Below are 13537 nucleotides of genomic sequence, written 5' to 3'. Positions count from 1 at the left end.
AGGAGCAGGATGGGCGCAGGAGTTCGCAGCGCCACCGCATCCCTGCTCCAGGGAAGACGCTGCAAACGTGCCCTCGGGGAGGAATGCTGCCGGCCAAAGGGTCCCAATACTTACCCGTCCCGGGAGAGTACCTGTACATGAAGAGTCTGCGTCTCAACCAACCGACAGGCTCTGGTAGGCGAGTGGGTGGGAGACTGGCGACGAGGACCCTCTGGATCGCTGACACATCTTCGTGTTGGCGTCCGCCTGGAAGGCTGCTGGTCCTGCTACGGAGAACTGCGAGGATACGGGGTGGCAGTACACGCCGTACTCACAGACTCCTTGTGGGAGTACAGATGTGACCATTCACACTGTATCCCTCCGGGAAAACCTGAAAAGGAACGACGCACATCGAGGTAGATATGGGTCTAATTAAAGACCTGTGTCCACCTCCTACTGACACTAGGCTAAACTGAGGAATCCCCTTCCGGTCGGTGGGGTGTACACTGCGGAGGAGGAGCTAACCTTTTTTTGTGCATAGTGTCAGCCTCCTAGTGGCAGCAGCATACACCCATGGTCTCTGTGTCCCCCAATAAGGCGAACGAGAAAGCTTAATATTTTTGGAAGTTGGAGTGGGTTTTTTTTTTAGATTTGGCTATCTTAGGAGGATATCTGTTTGTGCAGGTCACTATTACAGTGCAGAATTATTAGGCAACTTAATAAAAACCAAATATATACCCATCTCACTTGTTTATTTTCACCAGGTAAACCAACAGAGCAACGCAAAGTTTAGAAATAAACATTTCTGACATTCAAAAACAAAACAAAAAAAAATCAGTGACCAATATAGCCACCTTTCTTTACGATGACACTCAAAAGCCTTCCATCCATAGATTCTGTCAGTTGCTTCATCTGTTTACGATCAACATTGCGTGCGGCAGCCACCACAGCCTCCCTGACACTGTTCTGAGAGGTGTACTGTTTTCCCTCCCTGTAGATCTCACATTTTATGAGGGACCACAGGTTCTCTATGGGGTTCAGATCAGGTGAACAAGGGGGCCATTTCATTATTTTTTCTTCTTTTAGACCTTTACTGGCCAGCCATGCTGTGGAGTATTTGGATGCATGTGATGGAGCATTGTCCTGCATGAAAATCATGTTTTTCTTGAACGATACCGACTCCTTCCTGTACCACGGCTTGAAGAAGGTGTCTTCCAGAAACTGCCAGTAGGTCTGGGAGTTGAGCTTCACTCCATCCTCAACCAGAAAAGGTCCCACAAGTTCATCTTTGATGATATCAGCCCATACCAGTACCCCACCTTGCTGGCGTCTGAGTCAGAGTGGAGCTCTCTGCCCTTTACTGATCCAGCCTTGGGCCATCCATCTAGCCTTGGGCCATTCATCCACTCAATGCCGACTTTTATTCCCCAATGACTTGCATTGGGGTCGGGTTTCGGACAAAACTCTGACTTTTTTTTGCCCTAGTTGGACCAGTTTCATCTGAAACAAATTTTGTTTCATGAAACCCGATCCGACCAAAGTCGCTCAACTCTATTCATCAGTCCATAAAACCTTAGAAAATCAGTCTTAAAGGGAATCTGTCACCCCTTTTTTGAGATACCATATAATGATATCATTCAATTGTGTGTCACATAAGGATTCTCTTAGTACTTTTGCTTCCCCCTGACCCCGCACCTTTCATGCATAAATACCTTTTTTATATCGGTTCAGATGTATGTAAACTTCCGCTGTCCGGTCCGCTGGGCGGGGCTTATTCACCTGCTCCCCCCCCCTCCCTGTCTTGCTCTACGCATTTCTTCTTATGTAGAGCAAGACAGGGAGGGGGAGCAGGTGAATAAGCCCCGCCCATCGGACCGGACCGTGGCAGTTTACATACCTTTTTTATATCGGTTCAGATGTATGTAAACTGCCACGGTCCGGTCCAATGGGCGGGGCTTATTCACCTGCTCCCCCTCCCTGTCTTGCTCTACATAAGAAATGCGTAGAGCAAGACAGGGGGGGGGGAGCAGGTGAATAAGCCCCGCCCAGCGGACCGGACAGCGGCAGTTTACATACATCTGAACCAATATAAAAAAGGTATTTATGCACAAAAGGTGCGGGGTCAGGGGGAAGCAAAAGTACTTAGAGAATCCTTATGTGACACACAATTGAATAATATCATTATATGATACCTCAAAAAAGGGGTGACAGATTCCCTTTAAGATATTTCTTGGCCCAGTCTTGACATTTATCTTATGTTTCTTGTTCAAAGATGGTTGTTTCTCAGCCTTCCTTAGCTTGGCCATGTCCCTGAGTGTGGCACACCTTGAGCTTTTTGATACTCCAGTAACGTTGCAGCTCTGAAAAATGGCAAAACTGGTGGCAAATGGCATCTTGGCAGCTTCACGCTTGATTTTCCTCAATTCATGGGCAGTTATTATGCGCCTTTTTTTATCAACACGCTTCTTGCGACCCCTGTTGGATATTTGCCATGAAACGCTTGATTGTTCGGTAATTATGCTTCAAAAGTTTGGCAATTTCAAGACTGCCGCATCCCTCTGCAAGACATCTCACAATTTTTGACTTTTCAGAGTCCGTCAAATCTTTCTTCTGACCCATTTTGGCAAAGGAAGTTGCCTAATAATTAAGCACACCTTATATAGGGTGTTGATGTCATTAGACCACACCCCTCCTCATTACAGAGATGCAAGTCACCTGATTTACATAATTTGCAGTTGGCTTTCAAGCCTATACAGCTTGAAGTAGGACAACATGTATAAAAAGGATAATGTGATCTAAATACTCATTTGCCTAATAATTCTGCACACAGTGTACTATTATGACTACTACTTCTTATCAACCCACTTATAATGGGTGCCCCTAATAGGAATGTCCTTTTATTAAAGGAGTGCCATCTCAGTAAGTGAAGGCATATTACCAAGATAGGTCATCACTTAATGATCACTGGGGTTCAACACCTGGGACCTCCAAAGCTTCTGGGGGCCACAGATCAGGTTTTTTTTTCTCTGCACTGGGGCATTCCTGGACAGCTGTTGCAGCACAGCTTCATTTTAAGTGAATGGTGGCAGCTGCAATCGCCTGCAAAATCGAGTAGACAGGAACTCTACAAGTCTGGAAAAAACTGGGAAGGGGATGCAGAAAGGGCGTCATCTGACCATATTAAAATATTACTCAAAAACCGGATGTCCAGGCAAACTCTCTGACCTGATGCGACATTCAGCAATACGTAGTGCAACCACACATTGGGCAAACGTACAGCACCCAGTGAGCATCTTGTACATGTCCTATTCTGATTAATGGGACCAATGGACACTTGCTGGGCAACAAGTGGCCGCAACAGTAGCTGTGCATGCCCAATGTCACGATGGGTGAAAGAGTTATGCCTGGACAAAAGATTCAACCAGAAGTAAATTGAAATTCTCTCCCTCTTTCCACCATCATAACCTCCGGTTTGGACAATTAGCCCTGATTGTGGTGTTGTACCTGGTGAAATAATTCCATGTCGATTTCAGCTTCAGCTTTCCACGAGTTATCGTCTGAAATAAAGAGTACAAAAATATGTTCAAAAATCCACCAAGTATAAAACATATATACATTTTGCTGCCCACCCAAAATACGACAAAAATTTATTTTTAGTGAGGAGGGTTAAATGTTTAAAGGGTTCGTCTCATAATGACAGCTAGAGAGAAGCGAATAGATTAGCAAGACCCTGATCCAGCTGCCAAAGTCCGTAATGGTGTCCAATGGGTGCGAGCCCTGCAAACCACCTCCAACCTGCCGGCATCCCCGGCTCCTCTTTTGGCATAATGACAATGTTGCACCATGATAGATGACATGCCACTAATCAAAAGGGGCACCAGGGATAGCTGCTGTTAGGAACATGTTTGCAGGGCACCAATAGAAGTCTGACATGGCTGCTGGAAAAATGTACAGACAATCTACTAGTGCACTTGCTTTGTGGAGCCTAGCAGGTTGCTGATCCATGCACTAGATTCATACCTACCGGCAATGTTTTCCTGGAACACAACCTTGGCTCCTTTCAGGAAGTTTTTGCCTATTAAGAACACCTCCTCTTCTCCTTTTACAGAGCAGGTGTGCAGACTTTTCTTGAGAATTTCAGGCACCCCTGCAGGCTGAGCTGAAGAGGAGAGAATAGGGCATGTTAGTAACAAATTAAAAAGAAAATAATCAAGGGTTTCTGGGGAACTAAGCTTTATTAGTGCCCAAGGAAAGTGCTGCCCCCTAGAGGCTGGCCACTGAAGTAGTGCAGGGCAAATGACCAGATATCACAGTGCTGAGACCGACAACCTCAAGGGCTGAATGACTCCAGTATTAAACTACATGTGAACAAGTTTTTCCTGCAGGCACCAAACTCCTGCTATACACAAGCTCCTATTTAGTCCAAAATAATATAGGAAAAAAGTGGACAAGGCTAACAACTGTCACTGTAATGAGTCACATCAGCTAGTCTGGTATTACGGGGAGAGTTTGGCAAAACACAGCTCCAGTTAAGCCACGGACAATCTACGACTATGAACAGTAGTCCAAATCACATAGTATTACATATAATGCTCTTTTCCAAAGCTTCACTTCTGGAGTCTGTGCCAAAGCTGCATTCAAGCAGGCTGATCTGATCAGAAAACATGGGCCGTGTATACTTTGGCAGCTGCACGAATGAAATAGATTTTGTGTGTATACAGCAGATTGAAAGAAAAGTACGGACAAAGGGCACAAGCCCTAAAAACACATCATTGTTCGCCCTACCCTGCCAAAACAAAAAAAGCAGATAATAGCTGGCTGTTCCAGACCCCCCAAAATAGCTCTCTTTTATTAAAAGGGTAGTCTCATCTTAGTAAATCATGGCATATTGCTAGGATATGCCATCCCTTAATAATTGATGGGGTCCGACAAAGATCCTAGGAATGAAGTCCTTTTTGGCTTCGGTCTTGTAAGCTCCCCTTTAACATGGTGCAGATATTGAGGGCACCTAGAAGACCCCACTTACATGGATCTGGCTGGACCGCAATATGTGATTGATATATCACAACAGCAACTCTTCAAGGGTTTCTCCTCCTGCTCTAATGTATTCATCAGAATACCTACTGATGGTCCAAGTGTTCCGGCAGGTATGCGTATATGAGTGAGGAAAAAAAGTGACAAAACAGTGAAAAAACACTTACTGCAGAGGATTGGGGATGAGGGGGTCTGTAAAGTTAGAACTGAGCCGTCCTTCCGAGGGATGTTCACTCTGAACACAAGTCTCGCTCGTGTGCTCTTCTTCTTGGAGCCGGCGATCCCGATACGGGCTTCGACATCTGCGTTCCTGAGTTTCAGGATACCAACACAATCGACCCTGCCGCATGAGCAATGTAAGGAAAGGGTTAACACGCTGAGGCTTTTAATGCAACGCCTTTCAGAAATCATGGCGGGGTATGGTTTCTATGGCAATTATCGCTGAACTGCAATTAACACCATAAAAACCTGTCTGGAACGCGGGGTGCATAATACAGAAAGGATGCCAAAAACTGCAGCTTAGCGGAAAACAGCTGCAAAGCCCAATATTATCTGCAGATTGTGTGTTAGAAAGCTATCAAACGGCTCAACGCAAAAAGTAACTGAAACTATACAAAGATGGGGGTCTGAAATTTATAATAAAACCGCTACACCATTTATTCAATATTGGCACTGCCATGATCAGTGACTTATGTATTCACGTCACCGCTATTCCTGCGCATGCGCAGTAACAATGCGGCTGTTACTGTGCATGCGTGGGAATAGAGGAGACGTGTATGTCGCTTGGGCAGGCGCAGTTCGTGGCCTTGTGGCCATGAACTGCCCCAGTGCAAGTAACACTGCCGCGGTGCCTTATGGGATTCGGGGACAGCGGCCGGAAGTCCCAACTGGCAATTATTTAAAAAGATGGGTAGTCTATGGGGTTGCAAAATTTCACCTCATCCTCTGCTAAATGAGCAGAGTTGGAAAATATTGCTTCCTTTGAGAAAATTGCAGCGAGTGCCTGCACGGAGCCACCTATACAGAGCGCAGCAGTGGACATAAGCTTTATCATCGGCTGCTGCGCTTTGCACATGTAGCGACAGAGATGACAAAGCTTTCAGTATAACAAAGAGCGTCGTCCGATGATAAAACACATTACTGCTGCGCCCTGCATCAGCAGCGACCCAGACTGAAATGGTGCCTCCATTTATTACCAAGAGCAGGCTTACTGTTTTCCCACTATTTATAACCCTAAAAATACAGTCTGAGCTAGGGTTAGGACAAGTGCAATAAAAATGGGAGAAAAAGATTATAAACAAAGGTATAACATATAAAAAAAAATTCCATTGCTTTTTCCTAGAAAGCATTGCCAATTGTCTGCACAAGGAGAAACATTCCCCTCTAGACATGCCCAACAATATTAATGAAATCCTAATGGACACGCTTACAAAAATTTGACTTCTATGAATGATTTATACAATTCAGCTCTGGCTTTGCAAGGGAAAAAAACAATTTATAGGGTCACTGTAGGGTTTTCTATTTTTTTTCTTTTGCTCAAAGGAGATTTTCAGGAAAGTCTGCATTCTTGGCATGGCCCAGTAGTGATAGAATCTGGAATTTCTGCATTTTAGATAAAGATGTCTGATAAGGCCCAATAATAAGAGGCATGCACGCATGGCACTGCGACAGAGACCTGTCACAAGGGGTACGGCAATTCAGATCCTCGGGGTAGGAGCTGCTGGTAGATTATTTACTTACGCCAGAGTCATCACGTTGCTTGGGTCCAGCATGACCTCTATGACTGTGGTGCCCTCTATATCCACTTCCTTGCAGGGAGTCGTGTTCCTTCCAGTCACTCTGCAGGCCTGGTAGAATCCGTGCGGCTTCACTCGGCCGGAATCGTTGCCTACAAACACTTGGAGCACCACAGGCTCATTGTGACCTTCCAGCTGGAAGAGAGGAATGACATCTCATCACTGTTTTGGAACATAAGGTGCCTACGATGCTGGTAAACGTACCCATTACACATATTGTAGGACGCACAGTATGTGCTTAATATATGCAATAGCTACACACTCTATTGCCTTAAGCTGGGTTCACATGGTGCAGTTAGATAATGCATCAACTACATCAAAACTGCACACTTTTAAATGGCAATGCAGTGTTCTAATCAGACTTTTCCATGCGAAAAGTTCAGTTAGAGCAAATGTCCTTATGAACAGGTAGCCCCACCATCCTGTATCCGGCTGCCTCACCTCCAGTCCTGTGCTCAACAGTGGATAGTGTTCCCTGTGTTAGTACTTGAATAGCATAGCAGCATACGAAGGGGGCTGCCTGACTGATTATTTTAATTGCTAAGCCAGCCCCCTTCTCTGGCTGATGCAATGACAGAAAAGGGGGAATTGGCTTAGGTCAGCCAGTCTCCTTTCATAACCAACACTTATGGCACAGCAAAAAATGACTTCCTATCAGGATCTGACAGTGGAGGTACCTGGCCAAACAGAGCTATATTACAGTAGGAAGGTGTTTCACTTTTATACAATATTTTTTCCCTAAAAACTCCTAACTAAAGGTGGGTACCCAGAATCAAATGCTATTCCCTAGCCAGCCATAGGATAAGTTAATGATCATTGGTGGTGCAATCACTGGCATCCCCAGGAACCCCAAGAGCGGCGCTCTGCAGAGTCCCATCTTGAATAGAGTGAAGGTACACATGCACATTTATGGTCTATGGGATTGTTGTAAAGAGTCGAGCGCTGCACTCGCCTTTCTCTGGCAGTCCACAGAGCAGAGGAAGAGCATGAACACCTCTGTTCTATTCAAGACAAGGCGCTAAATCAGCTCTGTAATAAGTTATAGGAAGCAGCGGTAAAGCTTGCATGTATGGCACACGACTGCTGATGTCAGAGATTATCTGCAGCCGTCATATTAAAGATCTCGGAAACACCAATTAAAGCTATAGTCAATGCCGTCTGGCACTTCCAACACTATGACAGCTGCAGTTTCACAACAGTTCAGGAGCAGTACATGCGCCAGAGTAAAATATTTAGGGCAGGGTAACACGCCCATGCTTCACCCACCTTCACTGTAGGAAACCCCTGTTGCGTCCGGTCTTTCACAGAGCCGCGGCTTCCCTCTGTCAGGTATCGGGCGCGGTGCTGAGTCTCCGGCTGTACCGCAATCTTCAGTTCTTTCCCTTCACTCTTCGATGGAAACTGCTCACACAGTAATGGACTCTTCTTCCCTCCCTTTGGAGACTCTGTGGCTCTGGGGTGGACATGCTACATTAAGCCTTATGCCTCGGGATTTCAATCAGTACAATAATAGATTTACTATGCTGCAATATGACATACAAGGAAGAAAAGAGAAGTGGAAGTGTCGCCTATAGCCATCATAATATAGACCTGGATTGGTTTCTACAGCCACGTGACTTTCCTTTAGACTATTTGCCAGTGACTACCTCAGACAGCTACTTCCATTCATTTCAATACAATGTGACCACTCAGGGGTGACCTCAACTAAATCTAACCTATTTTCAGGAATCTTGGCGATCACAGTGGTCTGTTCCCAGTGCTTGGTATATATATAATATGTCATATAAGATGGTTCTGTGAGAAGTCCTAATTTGCCATCCTAGTCCTGTATCCAACAACCCAGGTCAAAGCAAAAAGTGGATTGTTGGTGCCCCCTTGAGTCAGCACCCAGGGCACATGTCCCTGTTACCCCATCTCTACCCTCTGCTTACTACGCATCTTGGGCTAACATGCAAGATATTTTTGTTATCTGACCCGTAAAAGTGTGGATCTCATGGATCACTTCCATGAAGGTCCAAAATTGATGCTCTGGGACCAAACTCTAACAGTGCGCATTGCAGAAGGTCAAAATACTTCTTACACCCCTTAATGTTAGAAGATCCTTCTTAACAAAACTTTTCAGATACACTTCAAACACAACATTAGTGATCTCCCAGCAAGATCTTACTATAATGCCGTCACAATCCCAACCTTTAAAACCAATGTCTGTTCTAAGGCTCCTCTTACTAAAGATTCTACCCAAGGTCCTAGACCCACAGGTTTCACCCAAGGTCCTAGCCCCCACAGGTTTCACCCAAGGTCCTAGCCTCCCACAGGATTCACCCAAGGTCCTAACCCCCACAGGTTTCACCCAAGGTCCTTACCCCCACAGGTTTCACCCAAGGTTCCACCCCAGAGGTTCTGTCCAAGTTCCACCCCCACAGCTTCTAACCTCACCAGTTAGTTGAACTTGGAAGACCATGTGGCAATCCCAAATCAATAGCTGTGTGTAATACATGAATGCTCCACACCTCTAGAACACAGAGGGCCAATTACCCTAACAGGATGGCAGTTGTGGTGAGGAAGAACATGTGAATCGAATGGAAAGGCCAACCCTTTAATTCTCTAATATGTCATCAAAAGAAGTAGATTTACACAGGTGGATCTCTGCCCATACCGAGCGCCGATTGACGAGCTAATAAGTTGATCCACACTCTTAAATGCCCTTTCAAAGCAAATACAAACTGTACGATGACAGACTGACAGTTAATATAACTGTTGTGACTCCAAACAGTATGCATGTTGTTGGCAGCACATCCCATTGCCACAAGCAGATGTTTATAGTCCGGCATAATCCAATTAGCGGACAAATGAGTGTTTTGCTTGTATGGCTGCCATGTACAAAGGCCAATGATAAGGAACAGGTGCAATGTACACTCGTTTGGCTAATAACGTGGCTTTTAAAAGGTCTGAAAAAAAAATTAAACAAACAAGCAACCTGTAAAATCTCTGCTGAGTTTTATTATAGGATTTTACAAGTGTCCATAAATTAAAACAAAAGGTTATTAAGTTAAATGATCGCTAACACATTAGATATTTGCAGAGGATCACTCAGGGAAGTCCTCAAAATTGTGGCGATGTTTACCAAGAGCTGCAAGGGATTACAGGGGACACTACAAATCATATGTATAACGGAGAACAACTATTGGAGGCTGCATAGAAGCTTCTGCCATTCTGCCAGAAAAGACAATGACATCTAAACCCGTAATCCATGCATTCACTATGAACCTGACAACTACTGACCCCCACTGATCATGAGAATGAGGGTCCTGCAGTCCCTGGGGTGGCAAGGAGCATGCATTATTATATGTATATGCAATATGCTTTATTCACAGTCTACAACAATGGTGGTCACACGTACTCAAAGGGGACTGCTCTTGGGATCAGTGGGGGGCTCAGCAGCTGGACACCCAGCGATCATGCAGTTATCATCTATTCTGTTAAAGAAATGCAATTACCGTATTTTTCAGATTACAAGACTCACTTTTCCCCAAAAAATTTTGTGAAAGCCTGGAGCCCCCTGCATATCCATTACTGCGATGCGGTGGCCTCCGGGAAAATGACCGCCGGGGGCGGCGCACTCAGATTGAGACCTTGGCAACGAGATCTCGTTGCGAGATCTCAATCTGTGCATGCGCCGCCCCTGGTGGCCATTTTCCAGGAGCCTCTCACACATCCATTACTGTGAAGCGGTGGCCTTGGGGACGGCGCATGCTCAGATTGAGAACTCGGCAACGAGCTTTCGTTGCCGAGTTCTCAATCTGAATATGTGACGCCCATGGGGGCCATTTTCCCGGAGGCCATCGCATTGCAGTAATGGATGTGCGGGGGCGGGCTCCGGGCTGTCACAAAAATGCTGGCGGAGCCCACCGCACCACAGAGGAACACCCCCTCATCCCAGCCTGCAGCAACGCACCACTTTTGCCTCCTGCAGCAGCGACACCGCTTCACCTCAGCCACCAACCCGGTAAGCAATACACATGGATTATAAGACGCACCACCATTTTATAAATTTTTTTTTCCTATTTTTCTCCTCAAAATTTGGGGTGCGTCTTATAATCTGGTTTGTCTTATACACAAAATACGGTAATTGAATAATAATTAATGGAGCCCCTTTACCTCCTCATCAATATTCACTTTGTTAAATTAATACATTGAGTTGATGTTGACATTTCCCATTTTTTAGGGCACAGACATTTTATCAATATCTATGGAAAGAGGCCAAACTTATTGCTCCCGAGTACCAATATGAAATCTGTAATAGCGCCCCCATCTACCATGTGGTATTTAGGATATCGTAGTCCTTATATGCAGCAGAGTAACCTTTTGTGTCCACCTTCCCGGTGTTCTCTACCTATGTAACCCCTTTAGGTTTGCCACCCACTATGTAATGTACCTTTCTAAAAACCATTGCTCTTTACAGAGAGCAGCTTTATGGTACTTGGAAATCAGAGTGCTACACACGTATGGTGCCCTCTTCCATAGCAATGCATCATGTGCGCAGAGTACAACCAGTCAATGACCTACAAGGGGCATCTGTGGAAGGATCAATAATTGGATAAATGCTTATAAAACTATTTTTTCACGAATATTGGTGACCACCAGTCAATGGCGGCTTCACCAAATGTCGGCAGAGTCCACGATGTATACAGTGCCTAGACTGCCCATGACTGCGCACTCTGACGTTCCCACCATCCTACAGGACTTGATGGTATTTAACTAGAATCTACTGATTTACACACGAACAGTAAAAGTAAAGTTTTCTGAATAGGACAAGAGGGAAAAATGCGTATTAAACTCAAATACCAACCCATTTCCAGCCTGGCCGTTGCCTTTGCTGTCCGAGGCGAGTTGGGAAAGAACATAATGAGGAGCTTTGGCGCTGTCTGCATCAAAAACGTCCATGTTGGAATCTCGTCTCTTGGCCCCGGGCCTCTGCTTGGTGTTTCGTTTGCGTGACTTACGTGGGACTTCCGTATTATCGTTGTAAGAATGGGAACTCATGTTGCTGAAATTGGATGCGGAGTCTTCCGTCCACATGTTGCAGCTCTGCTCAGAATCCAGTCCACCCCCTTCATCTTGGCAGGACATCTGACTGCTATCCAGCAGGTCTTCCGGGGGTGGAGAAATGTTTAGGACTGTCCATCTTAACGGCACGGACTGCTGCCGGCCCGCATTACTGGCTAACAGCTGGTCACTTACCCCTGGCTTACTTACCCCCGTGGTAGAGGATTGCATAGCTTTGGTATCGGTGAGTGAGGTAGAGTAATTAGAAGGGCTGGAAGTGGTGGTAAAGGAACTGCGTGCACCGCCCATGGTGGAAGAGGAGGAAGATGAGGCATCTGCAGTGTATAATCCAACAGTAAATACACACATTTTCATCGGCACTGGCCAGCAGTCCCAATGGATTTAAATGATTTTTTTTTCCTTCAAAAATATATCCAAATTATTTAAAATTCCCACAAAAATGTTGAAATTTGGTAAAAAAAAAAAAAAAAAATTGCAAGAAAATTGGCTAAAATTTCACTAGCCAATAGCTAAAAAATAATGTCCAATCTGTACTGGCTGTGCCAATAACGTTTAAGACAGAAAAGGCTACAAAAAAATATAAATAAATCCAAAAAAGTTACATAATTTTACTTTCTTAGATAGAATTTAGAAATTTTCAGACAATTGCAAAAATAAAAAGAAAAATTATTTGAACCCCCATAAAAAATGTTTTTGTGGTAAGCAACATGTATTGCCAATTAGTACATGTATTTATTTTATTATTTTTTTTTAAATGGGACTGACTGTAGCCACAAAATATTAAAATAAGTTTCTAACCTATGAAGCAGAGAACTACAGGTCATTTTTAATGCAGACACTCCCTGCTTCAGAGGCAAATCCTGGAATAAAAATATGAGAAAATAAATGAGAAACAGCTGCTAATTATTCCAGTTCATCAAACTATTAAAAATAAGAAAAGATAAAAAAAATAAATAAAATAATAGAAGTAGTAAGAGACAAACTCACATACTACGCAAAATGGAACTGATGCAGAGTTGGACCCTAAATAGTATGTAAAAAGGGGGGTAATTAAGGTCATTAATAGACGGGGCGTTGACCTTATGCCACTTTCTTGAAAGACTGGTTCGATTATAAGTCAAAATTAATTATTATTTATGCCGGTGGATTATTAAGGCATCAAGCCTTTATACAATGGCTTTTCATAAATAATAAGCAAGTAAATCATAATATAATATGTTAATATACGGTTTCCGTTTACCAAAGGGGTCATTCTATTGGTCAAATTTCACACAGAGGCGTTATACACTGCTCAAAAAAATAAAGGGAACACTTAAACAACAGAACATAACTGCAAGTAAATCAAACTGTCCCCTTAGGAAGCTACACTGATTGACAATTTCACATGCTGCTGTGCAAATGGAATAGACAACAGATGGAAATTATTGGCACCCTCAATAAAGGAATGGACCCGACGTCCATAGGTGGGGGTTGTGCTCACAGTCCAACACCGTGCAGGACGCTTGGTATTTGCCACAGAACACCAGGATTGGCAAATTCGCCGCTGGCGCCCTGTGCTCTTCACAGATGACAGCAGGTTCATACTGAGCACATGTGACAGACGTGACAGAGTCTGGAGACGCCGTGGAGTGAGATCTGCTGCCTGCAACATCTTTCAGCAT

The 13537-nt window shown here is 44.4% G+C and overlaps 1 protein-coding gene across 11 annotated transcripts in view; it reads right to left on the bottom strand.

Annotated features, from left to right (window-relative positions):
* Positions 1-13537, bottom strand: part of NFAT5 (nuclear factor of activated T cells 5) — a 108755-nt gene that overhangs the window by 30906 nt on the left and 64312 nt on the right. For 5 of the 11 annotated variants that reach the window (XM_073584306.1, XM_073584324.1, XM_073584297.1 and 2 more), the window contains exons 3-8: positions 11659-12190; positions 8076-8262; positions 6754-6944; positions 5181-5353; positions 4004-4138; positions 3484-3536 (exon numbers count right to left, since the gene is read on the bottom strand). In XM_073584306.1, coding sequence (XP_073440407.1) covers positions 3484-3536; positions 4004-4138; positions 5181-5353; positions 6754-6944; positions 8076-8262; positions 11659-12190 — 1271 coding nt within the window. Of the gene's footprint in view, positions 1-3483; positions 3537-4003; positions 4139-5180; positions 5354-6753; positions 6945-8075; positions 8263-11658; positions 12191-12674; positions 12737-13537 lie in introns of all 11 variants that reach the window. The other 6 variants (XM_073584343.1, XM_073584341.1, XM_073584347.1 and 3 more) reach the window with 3 other exon arrangements.

The sequence above is a fragment of the Dendrobates tinctorius genome, unplaced genomic scaffold (genome assembly GCF_039654945.1).
Source record: "Dendrobates tinctorius isolate UK_male_01 unplaced genomic scaffold, ASM3965494v1 ptg000009l, whole genome shotgun sequence".
NCBI classification, from domain to species: Eukaryota; Metazoa; Chordata; class Amphibia; order Anura; family Dendrobatidae; genus Dendrobates; species Dendrobates tinctorius.
Note: the sequence above shows the minus strand (reverse complement) of the source record. Positions and strands in the feature narration are given on the sequence as shown.